The following is a 24,241-nucleotide window of genomic DNA, read 5'->3' as shown; positions in this document are numbered from 1 at the left end:
CTCACATCATTCACTCGTGATCCCAGCGTTTTCATCTTCCTCGTGGCCCTCCTCGGAGTATTCATCAATTCATCACCATCCTCCCAGAACAGAGGGCATCACCACAGGACGCAGCACTCCAGAAGCTGCTGCTGCTGCCGTGCCAAAGACGCACGCAGCCCGTACTCCATCTTGCAATTCCCATGCTCGTACATTACCCTCTTGGCCACATTTCACAGGAGGGGGATGTTCAGCTGATTCATCCATCAAAAAGCTCCAAACTTTTTTTTTTGTTGTTTTTTTCCAAGCTGTTGCTTCCCACACTGGGCTCCTCGCGCTGCTCGCACGGCTCTGCGCAGGCCCAGGACATGGATTTTCTTCTGCCTGCTCCCAGCGCACCGAGCGATGCAGGCGGCTGCCAGTGACCGCCCCCGTTACCCAACGCTCCCTGCAGGCTCCCAAGAAGCTCTCGGCCATGCTTGCGTGTTCTCTTCCTGGTCATCGACAGAAGCATTAAACAGCACAGGGCAGAACGCGACCCTGTAGGAACCGGCCACACCTGTTGGTAAATGCGGCTATAAATTGAGAACCAGTAATTAGTTCAGCCAAGCAGCTTCCAAGCCATTACACCCGGGCTGCGATTCCACCAAGCTCCAGCTCAGAAGAAACTGACACCGAGGGAACTCAACAGAAGCTTGGCTACAGAAATTGATGACAAAGGTGAATAACAGTTTGACAACTAATTAAAATTTAAAATCAATTCTTGGAGTAGCCCATTGTGTTGTTTTTTTTTTTTTTTTTCCTGGGACTGACATCCCGCGGACAGACCCGGTAGTCCAAGCTACACGATGGATGCCTAATTTCAGAGATTGGAGCTAAAGAAGGAAAAAACAGTCAAAAAAAGCAAGTCAACAGTAACAAGCATCTCCGCTGATGAACACCGGCACGTGAAGGATGCTGCTACAGGGAGATAAAGGCTTTGCTGCTGGATGCGAGGGCTCCTGCCACAGAATTTGGTCCCGCTGCAGCTCGGCGCGCTCAGGGCTCTGGTGACGGGCACGGAGGGCGATTATCAGATGGGATACCAAACCCACAGACGCTGCACGGCAGGATCTCATCTCCCCAGGAGAGGATACATCAGATATTAACTCACATACTAGAGCTGATGTTAGCCAAAAGCACTAGTTGCACAAGCTTCAGGAATGCAGCATTTTTCCTATCAAAAGCAGCCCAAATTTATGTTCGCGATGACGTTGCTGAACCATTAGGGAAAGGAGCATCCTATCTCTCAAGTGTTTCTCAGATGGGGCAATACAGTAAATCCAGCTTTCCCTTCCCTCCCATATCCTATTACTATGATTAACATCACCTAAACACTACATTAGACTTGGCAAGATTAGCTACATTTAAGAGATTTCCACAGCAACCAGCATTCTCCATTTATTGAGCTGATTCTGTGGCCTTTGCTCCATCGCTGGCTCACATTTACGGGTGCCAGATAGGGAGATAGCAGCATTCTTGAGCACTGAATTTCTCCACGCAAGAACTGGAAGGCTCGCCGCTAAAAAGTAACGATCTTAAACTCGCCTTGCAAGGAGGTTTCCCTTCTATCGTTTTTCCTTCAAAGCTCCTGCAGAGAAACGAAGGCAAATACAAAATGTGCTGCAGCGTATGACAGAAAGACAGAAGCGCTGTGATTTTGCCATCTTATTAAGCCTGGTATTTCTTGATCAGCTGTGCCCATCAAGCCCGCAGGAAAGCCATTCCAAGACATTTCCGTCACCTATGCTGAACCTTGCAAATGTCAGGATTGCAGCCACAAACACAACAACTCCATCCAACAGCAACAATTGTGCTTTTTTTTCAAGCTACGATGCTAAACACCAGCATGCTTGCCAGAGACACTCCTCTGTGGAAGCTGCCCAAGCTTGGTTAAGTATCACAGACCGGGCAAATAAATGCCAAGCGTCAGACAAACAGTAAATCAGAAGGGGCCACGGGAATCTTGCGCTGTCTCAGACAAAGCATGCTGCGACCCAGGAGCTGGCTGTTCCCTCTCGGGGGGCTGCTGACGCTGACGGATGGGCAAGGCGCCTCCGCCGCATCCAAGATTTTCATGAGGAGAGCCACAGGAGGCTACCTGGCGGTCGGTGGGGGTCTCCTTCCCAAGGAGGATGGCTGCAGGTACAGATGGAGACGGCGTATCTGAAAAATCTGAACTTATTTCGGAGCGATCAGCCTTCAAAGGAGCACCAGCATCCTGTCCCACCCCAGCTTTCAGCACCAAGAAAGCCGCCCCCCTCTCAGCTCTTGCAGCTCCTGACATCCTTTGAAATTGAGCGTGGTTGGGAGACGGCGTTCCCAAAGATCATCCTGCACCCACCTTTGCAGGGCACTTTTCTTACGCAGAAACTTGTTTTTTGGTGGGTTTTCTTTAGATTTTTCCAGCAGACTAACAGCAGCATTCCCCCACAAACAGGCTGAGGAGCACACGTACTCAGAAAGCAGCCACAGCCTTCCTGCCCCAACTAAAACACAGCTTGTTCTAAACTACTTACCAATAACGTGATACATCACAGGTATTTAAGACGAAGTTTCACTTAGCAGCCATGCAAACCTCAGCTACCAGCATGTGACAGACAGATGCTGCAGAAAGAGTTAGTACTTCTGTCCTCAAGGAAAAGGGGGTTTTAAGCTCTTTTATGGCAGAAACATCAGGCAGTGGTCTGTCTGAAAAGAGATTCTGATGACTAATGCCGGATTGAAGTGGGAAAACCCTTGGAGCCTTTGATCAAAAAACAGAAAACAACCCAGAGGTCTTCATGAAAGACATTCTGTTAAGGGAACTTTTTGTTAGGGAAATTTTAACACCCAAAGACCCTAAAGGATTGGAGATCTAGGGAGAAAAACTAGCAGGGAAATCGCATGAGATGAAAATCTGTGAGCATCATAATTTAAAGTGACGTTTTAGACTGATTTTCTGCTTCATTATGGTTTAAGAAACTTCAGAACAGGAGGCTTCACAGCAATTATGCTCGCAGAGGTTGGAGCCGCGCAGAAAGGAGCCTCGATCTGTGCCTATATGCAGCAAGCCAGACTGCTGAACCCGTACAGTGAACCCATGTGCAGCTGCACAGCCGCTACACCTTCCAGACAAGGGACAGCAGAGGGTTGTTCAAATCCAGAGCTCCCAGCTGCGAAGCTCTTTGGGCAACCCAGATGGTGACAACCTCCACTAAATCTCTGCACAACGCCGGGGAGCTGGGGCAGGGAGAGGTGGGAAAGCCCCCCAAAAGAAGAACAAAGATCAGCTCTTGGTACAGGAGCTACAAAAACTACAAAGCCAGCGGGAGCTCAGCGGGACTTTCTGCTGAAAGCCCCACGGGTAGGAGAGCAGGCAAGGGGCATAATGTCACAGCAGAGACATCTCTTAACCAAGGAAAACCAAATTGGCCATATAGGAGAGAGGACGGATCCTGAATTTCTCCGAACAGAGAAGAAAGCAAGGCGCAGGGGTGCCCATATGCATTTTAGCGTGTTGCTTCAATCTGCATTTCTTGCTTCACCCCACAAAGTTATTTCGGGATTTTTACAAAGCCTCTGGTATGCTTTGTTTTCAGGCAGCTCTGAGAGATGAAACATCTTACAGCAATTATAGGAGACCCATACACAAATACGCGCACACGCCAGTAGGAGCTATGCAGCGGATCCTGAGGACGCACAACTGCACAAAGCCAGATGATGCTTCTCTAAGCCTGCATCCCAGCTCCACAGCTGGGAAACAACCTCCTGAGCACCAGACGAGGTGGAGGAAAAAAAATGATTTGAAGAAAAAACGTCAGGCCCGGTGCAGAAGGAACCAGCCTCATGAGTAACAGGATGTTTCAGCCTGCTGTGACGAAGCATCCTCGCTGATAAGTGGCAGGTTCCATTTGCTAATTACAGCTCACTCCAGGACAGGGCTATTTTCAAGTTTTAAGCATGCTGCTCCTCAAGTTCACCCAAAGCCAGAGCTCCCAAGTCAGCCTTTTCGCCCACCGTTCATTCCTTTTTAAGGGCGATATGTCAGTACAGCCGGACAAGTGGCTGACAGAGCAGCACTCAGTAAGAGCAGGCACTATCTGCAGAGCCAGGAGGGACTGCCGTGGTCAGCCTCCTAATTACCTGCTGCAGAATTATTTCTGTCCTCCAAGACAGGGCTTGGGACCTTACAGTACGGAATGACAGCGGCAATCACGACAGGGGATAAAACAAAGTGCAATTTCAAATCAGCTCCTCCTGCAAAGCAGCCCCCCAGAGGCACTCGTGGGCTTCGTTTCTGGGTGAGCGGAGAAAAGCACCAGGGGGATCATCAACAAGGCAAGCTCCCTTCCGAAGAGCCAGAGAGCAATTTGGGCCAGCCTATACCCGAGTGGTTTTCCCCCACCTAAGACAAGGAGCTGTTGGAATTAGCAAGGATACTGCCGGCAGCGAGCTCCAGGGTCAGTGACGCTTGCTGGGGCTGCACAAACCTCTCTGCTTGCCCCCAGGGCCGCAGGAACTGCTGCACCACTGAAAGGACACCAACAGGGACCCGCTCCTCGCTTCCTGAAGCCTTCTACAGAGCACTCAAAGGGGTTTTTCAGCCCTCCTCCTCCTTAAATTTTAGCGCTTTCAGTTTTAGGCCACGGCTAAACCTGAGCTGTAGAGATGTTAAGAAGAAGACAATGAAACAAAGCAGTCTAAAGAGAGATGCTTGGCTTTGAGATTAGCTCAAAGAGCCTTTTGGTAAGCCTACTACAGCCCAGCAGAGTTAATTTGTGAGGAAATGTCACCACTGAAAAGGTGATACGCCTCGCTGCTGTGACAGAAGCAATTCTTGCCCCCAGAGTTTCACAAGCCTTGATTTAAACTGATCAAACCAGACACCTGCCTCTGCAAGGGAATATGACATATAACAGCATCAAGAGAAAAAGACGAGCTTTGAAGTGGGAAAATATTAATCTGGTAGTGTGATGTGTGAGATCTTCTACTTAAACGCTTGCATTAAACCTTTATTTCACTTCAATGGGAGTACTAAAATATACTCACACTGAACAGAAAAGACATCTGTCCGAATCAAATTACATATATTTTTTCCTCTTTCTTTCCTCCCCAGGAAACTGTTTTCATGCCCCTGCAAGTGTTCTGGAGTGTGAGCAGTCTCAACTTACACAGGAGGGTGGCTCGGGAGGCATGCAAGGGAAAGAAAAGGAAGGGTGTCACTTAAGCAAATAATTTCCCAATAATCTTCCCCGCAGTGTGAGTTTTCCACCTGGGAGGTCAAACACGATGGCCAACGTTCTCTGCTCTAGGTCTCCACACTAAGCTTCTAAATAGCTACTTTTCAAAGGGGTTGTAAACCTCGCTCCCAAGAAAGCAGGAGGGAACTGCAGGTGCTTACTCCGGAAAGCCAGGCTACTTTTAGATGAAAATCCACACAGGCAACTATCGTTTTCATTGTTACAGCTCTAAGTCTGCTGGACTTTTCATTTAACAGACTTTTTACAAAAGCATTTTCTTAAAACTCGGGATTCCTCCACTTCTGGTGGGCAGCCTTTCTGATCCACTTAATTTTTTACGTTTCTCCTCTTTAGACAGGTGTTTTTATTTTCTTAATACCGGAGGGGCTTTCCAGAGGGGGTAGGAAGGGTTGACACATCACTTTCTCCCACAGCAGAAAGACAGAAATTAAAAAAACAGCTTCAAAGAATCACAGAAGACAATGCACAAACCACCAAAGTTTGCTCTGAACAGAATGAATCCATTAAAGACACGTCACACTGAATACACTTATTGATTCGGGCCAACTTTCAGAGTCTAAAACGCTGTTTTGCAACTTTGCCTTGATCCTTCAGGGTGGTGAGGACACTAAAAATACAAAACCCTGTGGCTGGTGAAATTTACAACATACATATTCCTGCAGAAATCCTCACCAAGGATTAGTGCCTCAACATCTGGCGGTGCGTTGGACACAAGCCCTGCATTTACTCCGGGAGGGCCCAAGAGGACCTGACGCAGTCTCCAGGGGCCAGGCTTGATTTTGGTTGAGGAACCAAGAAAACCTTAGGACCCTTCTCAAAGCTGCAGCACCTAAAGCAAGGCCGTCTCCAGGGAGCAGCCCATCGATCTAGCACGGAGTGGCTGCAGCAGCAGGGCTCTCGCAGCGGTGTAACAGCCGGACAGAGGTGCCCAGACCCTTTCCACTAGGGTGATACTCCAGGCAAGGTGCCGTCAGGCCACGCTTTCCCACAGAAGTGACAGCCCGTGCCACCAGTGTGCAAGCTTTACAGCAGAAGCTGTTTACTCTTCTTCCAGCAGGTTATTTTCTACTGGCTTTGATTCCCTGAACCAGCAGGAGGAGGAGAAGGGAAGGGCAGCCCGGACCCAGAGCAGCCCTGATTTAGATCAGCTCACACGGCTCTGGGTCCACATCTCAGGCCGCTGGCCGTACCCGTGCAATTAGCTGGCACGGCGTCAAATTCGATTTCTGTAAAGGGCAACACCCAACACGAACAAACTAACTAGTCCAAACTAACATCAGCATGGAGTTTGTTAGCTGCTCTTCCTTACTGTCCAAAAGCTACCAGTTAGCTGAAGGGTAAAAGGCAGTCAAGTCCCTTACAACAGCCAGCGTGACAAGCACGGAATTGTTACCATGAGACACACCAGAAAAACCCTCCCAAAAACGAGGCTCTTCCATAAACGTTAGCAATCTGCTTGTGTTCAGTGTCTAATTATGATCTGTCTTGAAAGAACTCATGAAAGTTTACCAACTTTAGCACATAATCTAGCACATAATTCTACTGTCACAGCCTCCAAAAATAGAGCGAGCCCTGTAAAAAGCATATTACTTGCCACTCTTGACTGATAGGGCATAGATTTGCAAGTGATTCAGTTAAACATTTACTTGATTTCAAATCCAAACGTTGTGATAGACCTCAGGCCCCTCTCGTACCCAGCTGAGACATTGATCTCTTCTACTTGTTACGGAGAATTTAATGCAGTGACATTTATGAGTTCCTCCAGTAGCAGTTCATAAGATCAGGCTATTTCAAGTATTTCACCATAAATATCATTCAGAGGAAGTTTTAACCCATTACATCAGGAGATCAAATTTAAACTGCCTGGCTTTGGCTGCTTGTAAATGCTGTGATTTTTTTTTTTAATAAAGAATTTTATCTCTGTAAGTTGGCTTTTTGCCCTGACCGTTGCATTTAAGAGGCACTCGCCGTGCTATTGCAAGATGTATTCTCTTTGTTACTAACAGTAAAATTTACTAGAGTCAACACCCTGTATCAGGAATTAGATATTATACAGGCATCTTAGCCCCTGAGTATTAGACAGGCTTGGATGCTCTACAGAGGCTAAGCAGCACTCCAGATCCAACGAAGCGATGCAGAGGGAACTGTGACTTCGCCTTGAGCCAGCTCAGATCCAGCAGCCTTATTAATTTGGACTCCGCCCCACAGAAATTGGGCTCTCCTAGTCTTGAGCTGGTCCTGGAAGCAGCACAGCCACATTCACAGAGCCCGTGCCAGGGGAACGGGCCCTGCCAGCGCCAAGCTGGCTCCACACGAAGACATTTGCACATGGCAGCGTGGCGTACTTGTAAAGCAGGACGAAGCCACCCCCAGGTAACTAAGGGCTGACTAACTCGGACAGAACAGAACTGGCTCGCGTTAACTCCCTCATGACTAAACCATCACATTCAATTCCAGGGTAATTGCAGCAAAATGGACCAAGCAGGTCATTAGATCAAACTCACCGTGGACGTGGCCTGCAGACAAGTGACTGCTTTTCCTGGCATTTGCTGCCAGCACATCCCCACCAGACTGCTCAGTCACCAAGTGTCCAGCTGCTGGGTCCGTGCTGGCAGGACACCTGCCTCGTTTCTTGTGTTTCTTCCTCCACATGTCCTCCTCGTCCTTCTCGTCAGAACCAGACGACCTCTGCAGAGCTGCGCCGTGTCTCAGGCTGGTCAACGCTCTCCCACCCGGGGCATCGCTCACGTTTGACAAGTCGCCTGCAGCTCCGTGCTGATGCACGTAGTAGTCTTCCTCCGCCTCCAGGTCTCCTTCTAGGTTAACGTTGGCATTTTTTCTATGGGAACATCTGTTGAGGATGGATTTCTCGTTCTCAAATCCCCCAGGCACAGGCTGTTCCAGGTGAGGCGCTCTGCCTGGTGAATAGCTGTGCACGTTCAACCCGTTCCTGGCCAGGTTATCCTTCGCCATTCCTCTCCTCAGGGGTGGGTCCAGGTCCAAGCTGAGGTCGTTGCAGGTGCCGTCTTCCAGCTGCATCTTCTGCGCGACGTGATTCATGTAGGACCGGAATCGGCCGCTGTGGTGCTTCTGCACGAGCCGAGCGTAAGCGTTCTTCTGCGGGACGGCGGGCTTGCTTACTCCTTCCTTGGCACCTTGGGCAGAAGCGCTTCGCACGTGCCCCTGGGGATCCATAGTGCAGCAAAGGGCCAGACTTCAGAGTTATAAACAAACACAGGGGAAAAGAAGGGTCATTTTCTTGAAACAAAACGACAAATCATTGCCTACGCTACAAGAGGCAAACGTTTAGTGAATGAGAACGTGTTGGCCTTCACAGAAATCCCAGGGTGATAAACTGCTCCGCGGGGGGGACGGGGTTTCACGCTGCAGCCAACACCTGCCCTGTACCAAACCACTGTTGGTAACCGAGTGACCACAGCCTGCAAGCCATAGCTGCCCAAGGGCCTCACAAAATGGGGACTTTTGTCCCAGTGCTGACACCCCGAATATAACTGATTCCTTTAATCATCTCACTTCTTTGCCTTTCAACAGCCCAGCTAAACTAAGGGAATAACTGACAGGCTGCCAGATGTGCCAGTGCTGAGGTTATCAGAACTAAACCTTGTCATGGCCAACATGAAGCCTTTGAAAATAACTGCATCCTCACTGAAGTACCTACAGGTTGCGGTAAAAATCAGGTATCGCTTGTCAGCTCACCCGCACAGTGAGGAGCTCTAGTGGATTATACAGAACATTTGCTCCGAAAACCAACACTGACCATTTCAGCCTGTCCTACTAGCCAAAAACTTGTTCCCACTGTGACTGACGTAAACTAAACTCCCTCACACAACTAAGTATCTTGCAAGAGCCCGTAATTCTTAGTGATTCTTAGCGACACACTGGCTCCCATTCCGTCTAGCCCCCGTTTCTGCAGGGGATGTTATGCCCTCCACCTTTGCAGCATGAGTATGGAGCTTAAGTAGATCAGGCTTTCAGTCCTCTTTGAGCTGCTTTAGCTTTCAAGCTTTTGGAGTGAGACAATCTAGTAAATTGTCCTCAGCTCCTGTTAAGGTAAATTATAAGCGTGGACGGGACAAATCAATGATTTCTGCTGTATCTAACACCAAAGAGGAATATAAAATATATTGATAATGTACACCAGGGCAACTGTTGTCTCCTGCAGGGCCCCATAAAAATGCCTTTTTCCCTTCAAGGCACGTTTGAAGCTGAACAGCTGAATTTCACCCCAGCTGTTACGGTGAGAACTTCGAGGCCGCACTGTCACCTTTTCTATGCCAAAACTGAAAGGCACTGGGCTCAGAGCTAAACCAAAGGACCCTGTCCATGAAACCTTTCTTTCTTCACTTCCCTGAGCACAGGAGTGTTGGCAGGACAGAACGCAGAGTTCAGCAGAAGAGAAATTTATATTCCCTTCCCTACTCCCACCACGGTGGAATTTTTCTTCGCCCTCAGCCAGCTCTCAGCTCCCTTTTGCTGCAGTTGCACGGAGGACGAGCCCCCACGCAGCCTCCTGTACCCACATACTGCCTGGGCATGGGGCACCCGGCGGAGATGAAGGGTTGCAGAGCTGCCTCCTCCTCCTCGGTGCCTGCTCTGACCCTTCCAGAGAAGCAAGGCGTGTTGCGACTAGATTTGCTTAAGTAATTGGGCACGGATGTGAACAGACTTCACAATACAAAGCAAAAATTAAAAATCCCTGAATCAATAGGAAAAATTCTTTGTGTGGTTTGCGCTTCTCGTTCCTAAGATTTTCCATTGGTGCTGGCCAATAGCTAAACTTTTCTAATAGACTGACCTGCTATTACAAAACCCTCGCACGGGGAGGTCTGCAGCGGGCTCCCTTTTTAACGTCACCTTCGCCAGCTGCCAGCTGAACAGAAGCAGATAACATTGACAAAAGCCTGCGAGGCTACTCTCCAAACACGGGTTGAGGCGGACAGGAGTTTGCCATCTTTATCTACAAGGAAAGAGCAAACACCTGCCTCTCGCCTCCGGCTCCATTTCTGTAAGGTTAGCCACGTAAACGGAGCATAGATGAAAAAAAAAAGGGGGGGGGGGGGTGTTACAGCCCCTGCACACCACACTTTGGTTATTAGCTTCCCAAGGGCGGCCACCCAGGCCATGGAGGGAGGGCAGAGGCGGGCAAGGAGCGCACCCCCCTTGCTTTCACCCACAGGGGCAGCGGGGGGGGCTCCAGGCCGGCTGTGCGGAGGGAGACCCCCGGGGGTCAAGCCCTCCCCCCCCCGACCCCATCCCCACGGCTCCCCAAAAACCGGGCAGCGGGGGGGGGGGGCTTCCCAAACCGCCAACGGGGGGCTCCTGAGGGCTCTGCGGCCAGGGCAGCCCCGCCGGCACCTCCCCACCACCCCCAGGGGACCGCAGGGGCCTGGCCCCGGGCCCTGCCCCGCACCCCGGAGGGAGCCACGGGGAGGGGGGGGGGGGGGGCACCGGGACGGCGCTGCCACAGGGCTCGCAGCGCCCGACAGCCACCGGGGAACCGGCTCCGTCCCCCCCTCCGTGCCCAGACCCCGGGCCCGGGCTCTCGGTGCGAGGAGGGGGGGGGCCCCGTCCCGAGCCCCCCCGCCCCGTCCCGGCACTCACCGGCCGCGCCGCGCCGCTCCGCGCCGTTTAAATGTCCCGACGCCCCCCCCCCCCACCCGCCCCCGTCGTCCTCTTCCGGGTCGGAGGCGGCCTACGGGCCGCGGCGGGGCTCACAAGGCCTCGCCGAGCGAAGCGGCCGCTCCCCGCCTCGGCCGGGCCGGCGGCGGGGCCTCAGGAGGGGCCGTGGCGGGGCGCGAGGGGTCCGGGCCTCGGCCTGGGGCGTGGAGGCGGCGGCGCTGCGGGGCTGGGGTGCCCTGTGGGGGGCGGAAGGGCGGTGAAAGCCCCGAAGTGCCCGGTGTCTGCTTCACAAGAGTCATTAATCGCGGAGTCGTTAATCACAGAATCACTGATCACAGAATCATTAATCACAGAGTCATTAAGGCTGGAGAAGACATCCGAGATCACCTGGTCCAACCGTCCCCCTACCACCAAAGTCACCCACTCAACCATGTCCCCAAGCACCACGTCCAACCTTTCCTCAGACACCCCCACAGACAGTGAGGGACTCCACCACCTCCCTGGGCAACCCATCCCAATACCCAACCACTCTTTCTGACAGTAAATTTCTTCTCCTTTCCAACCTGAACCTCCCCTGTCGCAACCTGAGGCCATTCCCTCTTGTCCTATCGCTAGTTATCTGTGAGAAGAGGCCGACCCCCAGCTCCCCACAGCTTCCTTGTGCCCCCAGTGCCTTTCTGAGCCCCCCAGCCCCGCAGCACCACAGCGCCCAAGCAAACGGGCACCTCGCGGTGCTGAGCGGCCTGATCCTCACCGGGATCAGGCAGAGCTTCGCATCGGGGGGGACAGCACATAAAGGATGAGGCAAGGGGCTCATTCGCTCCCTGCTCTTCCTGATGCCGCAGGGCTTTGTAGCAGAGGGAGATCCAGGGTCTCCCTGACTGGGAATAGGTGATTCGGCCGTACTGTTGTTACCTGAAAATCACACTGGGCTTTCTAGAGAACTGCAGTCAGCTGAAAAACTGGAGAGCGAGAAACCAGCCTCTCCAAGCAAGACTGGCACCCCCAGTGCCCGCTGTTTGAGCTGTCTGCCTGGAGCAGCCCCTCAGAGCATGCACAGGGAGGTCCAAAGGGACCTCAAGCATGTCTGCAAGCAGGGGCTGGTGTAGAAAGGCTCTGCTCAGTCTTTTCTTCAGCAGGAACCTTGGTCTGCGCAGGCCATGCTGCTCCTTCACTTGGGAAGGGGACAACACCAGGCTGGTGTCTGCAGCACCTGGTATCGGTCTAGAGGCCATGTGTGATGCACAACCCATGACTGCCAGTCCCACTCCTCCTGGACATGCACCACCTCAAGGCCCTGCTCGTAGCGTGCTGAGCCCCATGAAGCCGTGGTGATAACGCCGAGATGGAGCTGCTCAAGGGGAAGCCCCAGTGGCAGCCATGCAGACACTGACTGCTCTGTTTCCTGCCATTGGGTTGGTCAAGGGAGCTGCCCAAAAGCAGAGCGCTTTTGCTGTGGGGACCACAGGCGGTGGGCAAAGATGCCTTCGGTAGGACAGTCACATCTCCCCTCATGCCGGGATGCAAAGGCAGCATCCTGCTCACATGGACCAGAGACTCAGCTCTGCCCCAGCACAGCTGGGAGGCAGCAAGCCCCCATACTGGGCACACAGCCACGGCACGGCAAGGAAGCGAGCGTCCCTCCTCTGCATGAGCGGAGCCACCAGTGTGCAGCAGCTGGTCCCCCCAGATGCTGGAGGGCAGACGTAGTTCCCGGCTGGAGCGGGCCCCGGGGGGAGCACAGTGATACGGGATCCCCCTTTCAGTGCTCTCCCCTTTCCTCCTGCTCTCCCGGCCGCTGCCAAAGCAAAGCGATTGCCATGTGCTCTGCTAACGGCATGGCAGCAGCACGTCCCCAGCTGTGCAGGGCAGGCCCTTCGGTCTGCTTGCCCGCTTGGATGAGTGGGAGATGGGGTGGGGGGACCCAGAAGCCCCCAGCCCCGCTGCCCCCCTCTCTGTGAAGCCAGGTGGGAGCAGGCGGCTCCCCTCCATGCCGCTGAGTCACGCCGTGTCTCTGCTCCTCTTCACCCCCGTGGGGACAAAGCCAAGCCCGCAGCTTGGCCGGGCTCCCTGCTGCACCAGGTGGCACCACCAGCTGCCCCGTTCCTTCCACAGGAGACGAAGGACTAGGGGGGGGGAGGAAGCGGGGGCATTCGATGTTTGTCAGCAGCGCTGCCGGCGCGGGGGCCTGCGGTTTCGCAGTGATATCATGTGTGGCAAGAGGGCCACGGCTTGGCGGCTGGACGCCTCCATCGTCCCCGCCTCCTGCCTCCAGCTGTGCCCTTGTTGCGCAAGGGGCCGTGAGCCCAGTAGGGCCTGGAAATGGGTCTAGTGCATGGGGCAGAGCCTGCACTTGTGCCCGTTTAGTTCTGCTCCATCACTGGCCCAGGCGGATGAGAGAGACAGCAAAGGCGTGCCACCCCCCTGGTGCCCTGAGGGCAGGCAGCGCCCTTCCTTTGTGCACTTCGAACGAGGGCACACGTACACGTGGCAGCAGCCCAGGATGTCCCGACACAGCAGGGAAGGGCTGGCTGCTTCCATCCTTTATCTGCCGTCCATGACTATCAAGCAGAGAGGAGCGCTCACCTCACCACCATCCCACGACCCTCCGTGGTGCCTCACGGGCTTCCTCAAAGGGCAGATTTTTCCCCTGCGCTCTCATTCCCTGGGGTTGTGTAGCAGCAGGCCCAGCCCGGTGTCCCAGCTTGCTTTCCCACAGCGCAGCATTATCTCACCATCTTCCCCCGGGCAGTTACGGGTGGCTGCTACCAACATTCGAGGCAGGAACGTGTTGTGGCACCTCGGCCAAGGCGAGCGCGCCGCGTGGCTCATCAGCTTACGAAGGCTTTGGCTCCTCCGCCGCCTGTGGTTTCGGCGAGGAGCAAAGGCCCGCCCTGCGCTCGTTTACCTCAGCGTTAATCAGGAGTGACTGGCCGAGGGGACGGAGCCACCCCGGGGTGACTCAAGGAGGGGAGCAATGGATGGGAGCCGAGCAGTCCCTCGGGCACCTCCGTCTGCTTGCTGCAGCCCACCCAGACAGAGAGGGGCCACGGGTTTGTGCTGGAGTGTCTGAGCACCCTTGGAAATGCCTCGACTGCAGCAGCACCCGAGTTCAGTCAGACCCTCACCGCTTTGCCATTGCTCGGGCCGCAGGGAGCCGCCTGGCTTCTTGGCCTGAGGACACAAGCCGGGGGGACAGAGGGGAGTGAGGCAGATTTATTGCCATAAATTAGCTAAAAAACATCTCTCTCCTTAATAGATACCCATCTGCTAGCCGTGTCACAACCAGTGTGGTCTTGCCCCACCTGTCCTTCAGCTTCTTCAGTCTTCTCCCGAGCCCTCCATACCTCTGGTTGGGAAATCCACCACCAAAGATCAGGACTGGTGGGTTCCCATCTCCTCCAGACAAAGCAGCGCCTGCAGGAATGCCGGCAGCTCCCCCCGGGCAGGGGACAGGTCTGCTTTGGCTGCGTTTGTCCAGGGAGACCCCAACCCCAGCCAGGAGGGCCAGAGCTGAGATAGAGCTGAAGGGGACAGCAGGGAAAGAGGAGGGATGCCAGGGTTGGATGTTGAAGCAGCAGGGCTGGGGGCTCCTGGCCTTGCCTCCTGGATGCCATCAAGTCTCATCCTCAGCAATCCTCCCTGCTTGCTTATGGCCAAACCCCTCCAAAATCCAGCCCTTGGTTTGCCTTCATCCCCCTCCCCAGAGTCAGAAGCAAGTTGGAGCCTCCCAGGGATGCTCAGAGCGGTTTCGGGCGATAAATCTCCTGGTCCTGGCGTGCTGGGGCGCAGGCAGAGACACGGCTCCACTCCCACCAGGCAGCAGCGGGGCACTGCGGCCGGGCACGTCCTGGTGAAGGCGAGCGGGGAACGGTGGCCCCGCTGCCGGCTGGCAGGCGGAGCGGTGAATGAGAGCGTAACTTATCAGTATTACCTCATGTGAAAGCCCTGCGCCTTTGTATCTCAAGCAAACCCTGGCCATTATGTCCGCGCGGGCTCGCATTGTTGTTCTGCCTGGCTGCAGAAAGTCGGGGCTGTGGAGCCCCGCACGTCCACAGGGCTGGGCTGGCTCCTGCCCTCAGCCCCCCCATGCGAGACGCTCAGGCCCCTTGCCAAAATAAGGACAGAAAGCCCCAAATTGGCTCCAGTGGGACCACAGCCCCAGGAGGACCGCCGCAACCCCGAGAGCAGCAGGGATGCAGCTCCGCACATCCCTCACGTGCCCACCTCCACCCCGGCCCGGTGTGCTCCGGGGAAAGCCCCATGGTTTCGCCCCAAAGGACCGATGCCAAGCAGGATTCCCAGCAGTTCCTTGGAAACCGGCTCGGGGCGTGCAGGGCAAAGCAGCCAGTGCTGCGGGGTTTCTTCCGAGCCAGGCGTGGGAGGTGCTGCCAAGCCACGGCCAGCCAGAACCTGGCCCCGACGTGCCCGCGGCGCTGACGGCAGAGCCCCGGGAATATGGGGGTGGTGTGGGGGGAATATCGGGGCCAGGCTGGGTGTCTGTTCCCCCTGTGGTCTGTGGGGGCCTCCCCGGTGGCTCCGCATGAGGCTCGGCTCCCTCTGGCCTCATTCCTCCTCTGTGGGGACAAGCATGGTGGTGACAACCCACCGCCGGCCTTTCCTGGCCATCACTGCTTTGGGCAACAACCCTTCCCAAAGGGATGCTCAGTGCCAAAACCAACAGGATTAGGCTGATGTTGGGGCCTTATTGCAGCTGAAATTTTCCCAGACCCCCCTTTTTCTTTTTTTTTTGAGGGCAGTCATCTGGGAAAGGGAGGACAAAGAAGAATATGGCATTTAGGTCAGAAAATCCCAGCAACCTTCTCCTACATTAGCTGCAGAGCCGGGGCTGCTGGCAGCTGGAGGCGATGCAATTCACATCCTCCGTGGCTGACACAGGGGGAGACTCACAGCGTGTACTCACCAGCGCATCGTAATTGCCTAATTTTTTTTATTTTTAATGTTCAATTAAAGTCTGAGAAGTCGTGTTCCCACTCCAGCCCTGGAGCACAGCCATCCCCACGCAGCCCTGGGGAGAAGAAACACCCAGGAAGTCGGGAGGTGGCCGGAGCATCCCGGGTACCTCGACGTGGCAAACCTCAAACGGCAGCACCAGCACAGGGCTTTCCCTCGTCCCCTTGCCCTCGCTGCCCTGGGGGGTTTGGGAAGGGACAGCGTGTCCCCGTCCCCTCCTGCTCCATCAGGGCAGCTCCCCATCAAATAATGCCGCTTTGGGACGAGGGGATGTTGGACACGCGTGTGTCCTGGACCAGAGCCTTCTCCTACACCCAAAGGAGACGGGGGGAAAATGTAAAACCATTTAGTGTTTCCTGTACTACCTCATTCAGCAGAAGCATCCAAAATAAACACCCGGGATGTTCAAACAGGCCGAAAGCTGCCATCGGCGTTGCAGGCGCAGAGAGCCAGGCCGGTGGCTGAAGAGGCACCCGCAGCCCACGGGGGCTCCTGTGCTGGGGGGGCTCCCGGCATCCAAACCCCCCAGCCCCTGGCTGCTCCTGCCCTCGGGGCTGGTGGTTTCCCAGAAATCTGTCCACGGAGCCTGAAAAATCCCCCCTTGAAACTACTTCTTGCTGAGCCTGCAGGCTCCGGACCCCCGGAGGGGGACTGCAAAACCTGTAGAAAACTGCGAGCTGATGAAATCTCCCATCACATCACCTTGAACCCCCCCGTAGCGCTCTCTCGGCAGCCGCCAGCCCACGTCTTGCTCCTGGGCACTGCCACTGGGTGCTGCCGGAGGGGGATTCTCCTGCTCCATCCCGGCGTGCAGGGCACAGCCCGGACACACGTCTTCCTGCCATTCCCTGGGGCTGGCCTCCACGTTTCTGGCTTGATTTTAAGCCGGCTCAGGCGGGCAGAGCTCAGTCGTGTTTTAAATCCTCTCAGGGATCACCCCATGGGACGTGAGCGAAACCTGGCCCCTCACTTCGGCAGAGCAGATCCTGGGGGGTTTTACAGGAGCCAGCTCCCCCCAGCATCACTCAGCCCTCCCGTGGGATCAGGCAGCAGCCCTGCAGAAACACCCGCGCTGTCGCCACGTGCGGTGACGCTGTGACCATCTCCCCCCGCCCCGCATCACGCTGGCACCAGTCACACTCCACGAATCCCTCTCCAGTCATCCACCGGCGTCCCCCGCTTCCCTCCTCAGCAGGCAGCCCGCTTCGGCGACGCTCGGTGGCTTTTCCTAATTTTCAGCCCTGCAGCACGCAGCTCCCTGCTTTCCGTGGGTTTCCATCGCTTGCAGCCCGGGGGCAGTGCTCTGCACAGCGCGGGGCTCCTCGCATGCTGGGTGATGCTCAGGAGAGGGGCGAGTGGCTCGGGCCTGAGCTTGACAGAGTGACACGGGGACACCTTACGCCCCGCTGCTGCCACACGGGCACATTAGGTGACACGCAGAGCACTCACGTGGGGATTTTCACACCTTCTTCACATCTTCACACCTGACCCCCAGGGCTCCATCCCTCCCGGTCGCGCTGAGGGGAAGCCCACAGCCACTGGGTGGCACAGGCACCATCCCTTCAAGGGTTAAAGGCTTTCAGGCCCCCATCCCCAAAAGCAAAAGGTTTCCCTGCTTTTAACTCCTTCCTAACTATCCCTTCTCTCCCCCCCAGGAGTTTTTTGCCGCCGTGAAGCAGCACCGGTGGATTCGGTCTGGTTCTGGTTAAGGGCAAGGCTTTGTGTGCGCCACGTCTCTGAGTGCAGCGCGTTTCGGCAGGGCAGGCAGAGTGATTTGAATAACAACACTAATTGGATTTATAAAGAACAGCCCCCCCCCGGACCCGAGGCTGCGCTCGGTGTGACAAAGAAAACACGCTAATGAAAACCACGCCGGTGGAAGCCTGGCGGAGCGCGGCGGCAGGACACGGCCGTGCTGTGGCACTCGTGGCCACGCTGGGATGCTCCAGCACGGGGCTGGCAGAGCCGCAGCCGGCTGCATCCCCTCGTCCCATGGCTGCAGGGGGGCTCACAGCCAGCAGCTTGCAGCCCTTCCTCCCCATGCAGTGCCCCCAGCCCCGTGCCCCGGCTCCTTCCCCGCCTTGGGCTCCCCTGGGAGAAGCCGGGGCTGCTCTCAGCATCCGGGCAGGAGCCTGGGACCTCGTGCACCCTGCCAGCCCCGGGCTGCGGGGACCCACAGCCCGGCTCCCCTTCCCTCTGTGCTTTTCCCCGAAGCGGGGCAGTGCTGCAGAGCATCCCTCCTGCCGCCTGCGAGAGGCTGCGTGGCACCCAGCCACGGGGGGCGAGTGCCGAGCCCCGGGAAGAAAGAAGGGGGCCTCTCTGCTCCGTGCCTGCACCCGCGGTTACCTGGCACCCGGGGCCAGCTGTAACGCTAACTCCATCGCCTTTATCTGCCTGCACGCAGACGAATGCCCAAGTACAACTTTGCGCTCCAAAAAGCCCAAGTTGTCTCCACCTGGCAGGCGCAATGGAAAAACCACCGAGACCTTCTCCTTCCAGCTCCCGTTCGCGTGGAGCTGAAAAGACGATTCCCTGCAAAGTGGCCTGTGCCCAGTAGCCCGGGCTGTGGAGCAGAAAACCACAGACCCCCAAGGAGCCTTGCCCCCCCCCCCCCCCCCCCCCGGAGGCAGAGCAGAGCCTGGAGAGACCCAGAGAAGGGGCAGCTCCTGCAGGAGGAAGGGACTGGCCTGGAGCTGACCCTGGGGAGAGGGGAAAGAGCCCGGAGCTTTCCCCTGCTGCAGGGCAGGGATGTGGGGGCACCTCTCTGCTTGACCACGAAGAGCATCCCTGCGGTTTGGGGGGCATGGGATGGGGCTGGGCTCCCTCAGTGCTGCCGGGAAGAAAGCAGCAAAAAGCTGCACCCGTCCTGGTGCCAGGCACGGTGCTGGAGGCACAAATCCTGCCCTCGGCCGTGCGCCCCGAGCCCCTGCAAGCAGCCGGGGCTGACCCCCGATGTCAGAGCCCGAAGCCTCCAGCTCGGGCAGCAGGTGGGAGAGCCGGTGGCCGCGCTGCACAGCCGGGTTTGTCCCTGCGGGTCCTGTCCCCAGCAGTGACCGTGTGACGCTGACTGTGTCCTGCAGAGGAAACCGCCAGCAGTTGTCACAAGCCCCATGTCCGGGGAATATCAAGCCCCCCAAACCCACCAGGGGAGCAGAGGCAGAGGCCAGGTCCCCCTCCAAGCCGAGGCATCCACCTGCGTGCCCACAGGCAGCGCCGCTGCCACCACGTCCCTGTGTGTCCCCAGAGCCACTGCCGGGGAGGGCAGTGTCCCCCCTCTCCTGGCAAACAGGGATCTGGGAGGTTTAATTCTGATTTAATCCTGGATGTGGAAAAAAAGGAGAAAATTAAAAAGTGTTTTTTTTTTTCACTCATTTCTGCCTTTGGGACTTAACCCCCCCCGGGACCCCCCCCCCCCCCGCAGCCTGCAGCAGCCACCCCCTGCCCTTCCGTGGGGGTCACCCAGGGGAGCGGGGGGAGCAGAGGGGCCGTGGGGCAGTGGGGCACGGGGAGGGCAGGCAGCTCCCAGAGGGGCCCGGGGGTGCTGCGGGGGGCTCAGCCAAATGACCCCCGCTTTTTTTTGTTGTTGTTGTTCTCCAACTCCCCGAGCCCGCTGCCTTGGGCTGATGTGTCATTTGTTCCTGCCAGGGGTGAGGGGACCCCCCCTTTAAATTCCTGCTATTGTGAAGGAGGCCGGGTTGGACCTGGTTGTTTAGATGACATCACCAAGCAGGTTGGGTTATAAAATGAATGAAGCAGAAAGCCCAAGTTCACTGGCTCGGCACTTCGCAGGCGGCTGGAGGGACCTCGGGGCTCCGCTCTGAACTTTGACTCCCGCCCGTCCCGGCCTCTCCCCGGGGGCTCCCCTCCGCTCCCCGGTGCCTCCAGGCCCCCGTCCCCGCTCGCGCTGCCCCGCAGGATGCAGATCTCACCCTTGCTGGCTGGTGGACTTTTACTTGCTCTGCTCTCCGTCAGGCTGGAGGCGAAGCCGGCGTCGCAGCTCCCACAGAAGGTAAGGCTGCCTCTGCCCCGCTGCTCTCCCGGCGCTGCTCCCCCAAAAGTGTCCTAAGGGTGAAGGGGGAGACGTGGGGGCACCCTGGGGTGCACGGCAGGATCCTCCTTCCCGGGGGCTTTTTAGGTGCTACGGGACCCCCCCTCCTGCCCCACGTGTGTGTGCCCCAGGGACGCCAGCCCCAAACCTCCGTCTGGAGGGGGACGCTGCGTGCCCCTTACCCTGCGGGACCACAGCCAGGCAGGGACCCGCTGGCCCCTGGCCCCCACGTCACCCCAGGGTCCCCCCCCTGTGTTCTGGGGTCCTGGGGATGGGGATGAGACCCAGATCGTGTGCAGGTGCACGGTGTGAGGCCAGAGCCCAGGCAGGGGCACCCACAGCATCCCCTGGGCATGGGGCACCCCAAAAGCGGGTACCCCCAGGAGCTGGGTGTCCCGCGGTGCTGCGGAGCGGGAGGATGCTCGGGAGGCCACCGCCACCTGCACGGGGACCTGGCGCAGAGAGGGGACAGGGGCTGAGGGGTGGGACGGGGCTGGGGGTGTCGCTGGAGAGAAAGGGGTGATATCGGGGAGCCGGGGAGATAAATGGGGGTGAGCTGCAGCCCCAAGGGGGACGGGGGGAGGCCTGGGAGATGGGGGCAGCGAGGAAGGGGGTGTGCCCCCAGAGGTGACGAAACCAGAGGATGAGGGGGGGGGCAGAGAGCACTAACAGGGTGGGGGGCAGCAGCCCTGGGAAGGGGGATCCCTGATCCCCCCCGACTCTACAAAACAGGGGTGCAGCCCAGCATCGCCGTGACCCCGCAGAAGAAGGACCCCCCCCCAGCATGAAGGAGCCTGAGGGCTGCCGGGGGGGCTCTGTGACCCCAGCAGGGGAGGGGACACACTGGGGATGCTCCGCCGGGGGGCGAGGACGCCCTAATCCCAGGGCGGGCAGCACGGGGAGAGCGGGGGCACCGCTTTGGGGAGCGGGGGGCTGCCCCGAGCAGTCCCGGGGTGCATCAGCGGGAGCTGGGGGGGCTCGTTGGGGGGCACACAGCCCCGCAGCGACCCCAAGGGGGGCACCCCAAGGGGGAGAGGGGCGTCCCTGGTTAAAGGGGTGCAGCTCGGAGCCCAGCGGGGGGGGTGCCGTGAGGGACACCCCCTGACCCTCTCTCTCTCCCCCTCATTCTCCTCAGGCTTCCCGCGGGGCTGCGGCGGCGGCGGCGGCGGCTCCGCCTGAGGCGGCGGGCGCGGAGCGGGACAAGGAGCGGGACAAGGACAAGGAGAAGGAGCGGAGCCGCGGCACCGGCCCCAGGGAGGCTCGGGAGGCCCGGGCCGAAACCCGGCCTCGGGCGGGCTGGGCGAGGCTGCTGCAGGACCCGCCGGGCCGCCGCCACAAGGGCCTGCACAAGAAAGGGCTCGGCAAGGGCTGCTTCGGCCTCAAGCTGGACCGCATCGGCGCCATGAGCGGCCTCGGCTGCTGAGGGACCCCTGGCGGTGAGTGAGGCTGCCCGCGGGCGCTGCTGCCGCTCGCTCGGGCCCTTCTGGGGCTGGAGGTGGCTGGGAGGGTGCCCAGCGCGCTCGCCCGGCCGTGGTTGGCGGCTTCAGGCTGTATTTGGGGGGTCCAGGGCTCCTTGTCCAAGGGAGGAGGCCCCCCAGGGCTCTGTGGGGGATGCTGAAAGGAGGTTGGGTGCAGCCCCGTGGGGTGCTGCGAGCCCCGGCTGCGCTACAGGGCGCACACGTCCTGCGGCAGGGTGAGCGAGGCACCCATCGCAGGGTGAGCGAGGTACCCGTCACAGCCACACGCAGATTCATTTATTGCAAGGCCAAGAGGATGCGCGAGCCCGCAGGCGCCTCCCAGCAGGCAGCGACGGCAAAGGGCAGCGCTTCCTAACCCGGGCTGAGCGCCTGAGCAGCCCCGATTTGTGTCCCCGTAGGGACTGGTGGGTGAGGGCAGTGTCGCCTCCCCAATGGCACTGGGGGCAGCCCGGCTCAGAGACGTGCCCTTGCCCAGCAGCGGGGTAACCAGACACAGAGAGGACCGCATCCGGACATCCCGACGCTCCGCAGAGTTTTGGGATGAGCAGGGCCCGCAGGACGCTAACGCTGGTCCACGGCCCTGCTCCAAGGGATGTCCCCCCGCTGATGGTGGCCCTCGTCCAGCTGCTCTCAGTTCCCAAGGCGTCGCCCAGCTCTGGGCTCCAAAAAGCAAGTGCGTGCTGCGCAGCCAGCTCGCGGCCGTCCTCCCTGATCAAATTCTCATCAGGAAGCTTTTCACCTCACGTGCTCAGCTCAGCCCGTCTCCCAGCCAGGTCAGGTCCTCACACGCTGCTTCCAAACCGTGTCCTTACCGGGTGCAAGGACCAGAAACCTTCAGCCTGGACTGGGGCAAAGGAGTCCTAGGTCCAACTCCCTTTGGATTCAGCTCCCACATCTGGTCCTTTCAGGCCGATAATGGTTCAGCGAGGCAGGGAGCCTGAGGCAGAGGCACGCAGGACAAGGCTGTAAGCTCTTCAGTGACCCTCAGGGAGGAAAGGGAAGCTTCCCTCAGTCTCCCCCATTAATGCCCAACAGCCAGAAGGCAAAGGGGAAAGTTTTTTTGGCTTTAGCACGAGCGTAGTGTTTGACATCAGCATCCCCCCAGCTCCATGCCAGGATTATTCCAGGGGGGCTTTCAGCTTGGAACGGGGAAGGGCTGTTGCACAGCCAATACTAACATGCACTTGTTCTTGTTCCTTGCAGGGCTTTGAAGCAGCAGTCCGTTTTCTCCTACCACGGCCAGGCATGGCCAGCCCCCAGGCAACGCCTAGAAGAGCAGAGACCCCCCCGAAATGGACAAAAGATGTGGCTGTGTTTTTCTTTTCGGTACGAGGAGTCATGGCACCAGCTGTTTTGGTTTTGTTATTTTTTTAAAAAGTGCTCTCTATCTTATATATATTATATATACAAACACTCACCAAGACAAGGGACAGTGCTTTTCCAAGAGACTGATGAAGCCAGCTGTATAACATTGCTGTTTGTAAATTCATGTCATGCATAAATGTATTTATGTTGTAAAGCTATTTATATATTGTTTATAAAGAGATATTTATAAAAAATTATTTATGTAACTAAATGAAAAGTCAAGCATTGTAACATTTTTTGTCCTAAGTAGTTGAAAAAGGTAAAGAAAAAAAAAATCATTCTGTGTGGCATTTTGTAACCTGTCTTTATTTATCAAATTCATGTACAATTTAAATGTCAGATTGATTGATTTTAACAGAGTGAAAGAAGAAATTGTTCAGATGTTTTAGAAAAGTCAGGAGCGAGAGAAAGGCCAGCTGATATTTTAAGCTTTGATCCCATATGCAAAGTAAACTTGCGCCCAATCCTGTGATGCTCAGAGGGACCGAATCCTGCGCGGCGCTGCGTGCAGCTGCAAGCCTGTGCAGAGCCCAACTGAACTCACCGCGAGAGCACGCGGCCTCGGGCAACTCGTCTATCGCCCAGATCCCGAATCGCACCCGTGGAAATAAGCCCAGCACGTTCGACAGCCTAGATCCGGAGTTGCTAGCGGTGTGACAAGCGCGGCGTTGGGTCTGGGCGTGTTTTAACCGCTTCCAGTCTGCAGGTTTGGGTCCAAATTGCGTTCCGTAAATCTAGCTGTACCACCGGGGGCCGTATGGAGATGCAGTCCCTGCCGACAGCAACAAAGAGACCGCACCGGATCCGGCCCCGGCTGTGCTCGCGGGAGCAGAGCTTGATGCTGGAGTTGCTGTTATTCTGGGATCCAGCAGCTTACTAAGTATCTTGTTGATATTCTCGCTCGCCAAGCGTTCGCTGCTAAGCTGCAAAGTCCCTTCCTCCAGCAGAGGTTTATTTAACTGTGCCTGGGACAATACATAGACAGACCAAAATATACCGAGAGCTGCCTGGTAAGGATTCACGGACACAGCTGTTGCTACAGCTTCTTGCTATGTAAAGTGCATGAAATAAATCGTTAAAACGACTCGGAGCTCTAAAGGACACGGCAAGCGAGGGGGCGGGGAGCACAGCAAGTAGGCAAACTCCTGCACGAAGGCTCTTTGGTCTCATTCTTCAAAGAGGCCTTAGAAAAAGAGTGGTGGGCGCCCAGCCCAGCCGTGACGGGAGTCACAAATTATGCCCTAACCATTGTAGCGGGCTGGGAAACAACGAGCATTATGTACTGCTGGGCTCCGGCGCCTAGGACAGGGCAAAAAGAAAGTCACCGAGACCCAGAGGCAAAGAGATCCTTTCCCTTAGCAACCACCGGGAAACCATAGAAACCTCCAGCCATGCTCTCCCCAACTATTAGAGAACATTAGCTTTACAGAACATGAGGATTCAGCCAGACACCCGACAGCTCAATCATCAGGTTA

General features: G+C 56.7%; 2 protein-coding genes across 5 annotated transcripts in view; one reads left to right on the top strand and one right to left on the bottom strand.

Moving 5' to 3' along the window:
• The window catches only part of DIS3L2 (DIS3 like 3'-5' exoribonuclease 2), a 192,424-nt gene extending 181,444 nt beyond the window's left edge, over nt 1-10,980 (bottom strand). For 2 of the 4 annotated variants that reach the window (XM_067002818.1, XM_067002819.1), the window contains exons 1-2: nt 10,884-10,980; nt 7,766-8,475 (exon numbers count right to left, since the gene is read on the bottom strand). In XM_067002818.1, the coding sequence (XP_066858919.1) occupies nt 7,766-8,456 (691 nt within the window). In that variant the 5' untranslated portion in view covers nt 8,457-8,475; nt 10,884-10,980. Of the gene's footprint in view, nt 1-7,765; nt 8,476-10,077; nt 10,153-10,883 lie in introns of those variants that run through there. The other 2 variants (XM_067002820.1, XM_048076646.2) reach the window with 2 other exon arrangements.
• An 8,654-nt stretch (nt 10,981-19,634) lies between these two features.
• NPPC (natriuretic peptide C) lies at nt 19,635-23,851 on the top strand. Its single transcript, XM_048076653.2, has 3 exons — nt 19,635-19,884; nt 21,059-21,359; nt 22,605-23,851. The coding sequence occupies exons 1-2, from the start codon at nt 19,792-19,794 to the stop codon at nt 21,344-21,346; spliced, it is 381 nt and encodes a 126-aa protein (XP_047932610.2). The 5' UTR covers nt 19,635-19,791; the 3' UTR covers nt 21,347-21,359; nt 22,605-23,851.
• The last annotated feature ends 390 nt before the right edge of the window (nt 23,852-24,241 follow it).

Source organism: Anser cygnoides, chromosome 9 (assembly GCF_040182565.1).
Source record: "Anser cygnoides isolate HZ-2024a breed goose chromosome 9, Taihu_goose_T2T_genome, whole genome shotgun sequence".
Classification (NCBI taxonomy): domain Eukaryota; kingdom Metazoa; phylum Chordata; class Aves; order Anseriformes; family Anatidae; genus Anser; species Anser cygnoides.
Note: the sequence above shows the minus strand (reverse complement) of the source record. Positions and strands in the feature narration are given on the sequence as shown.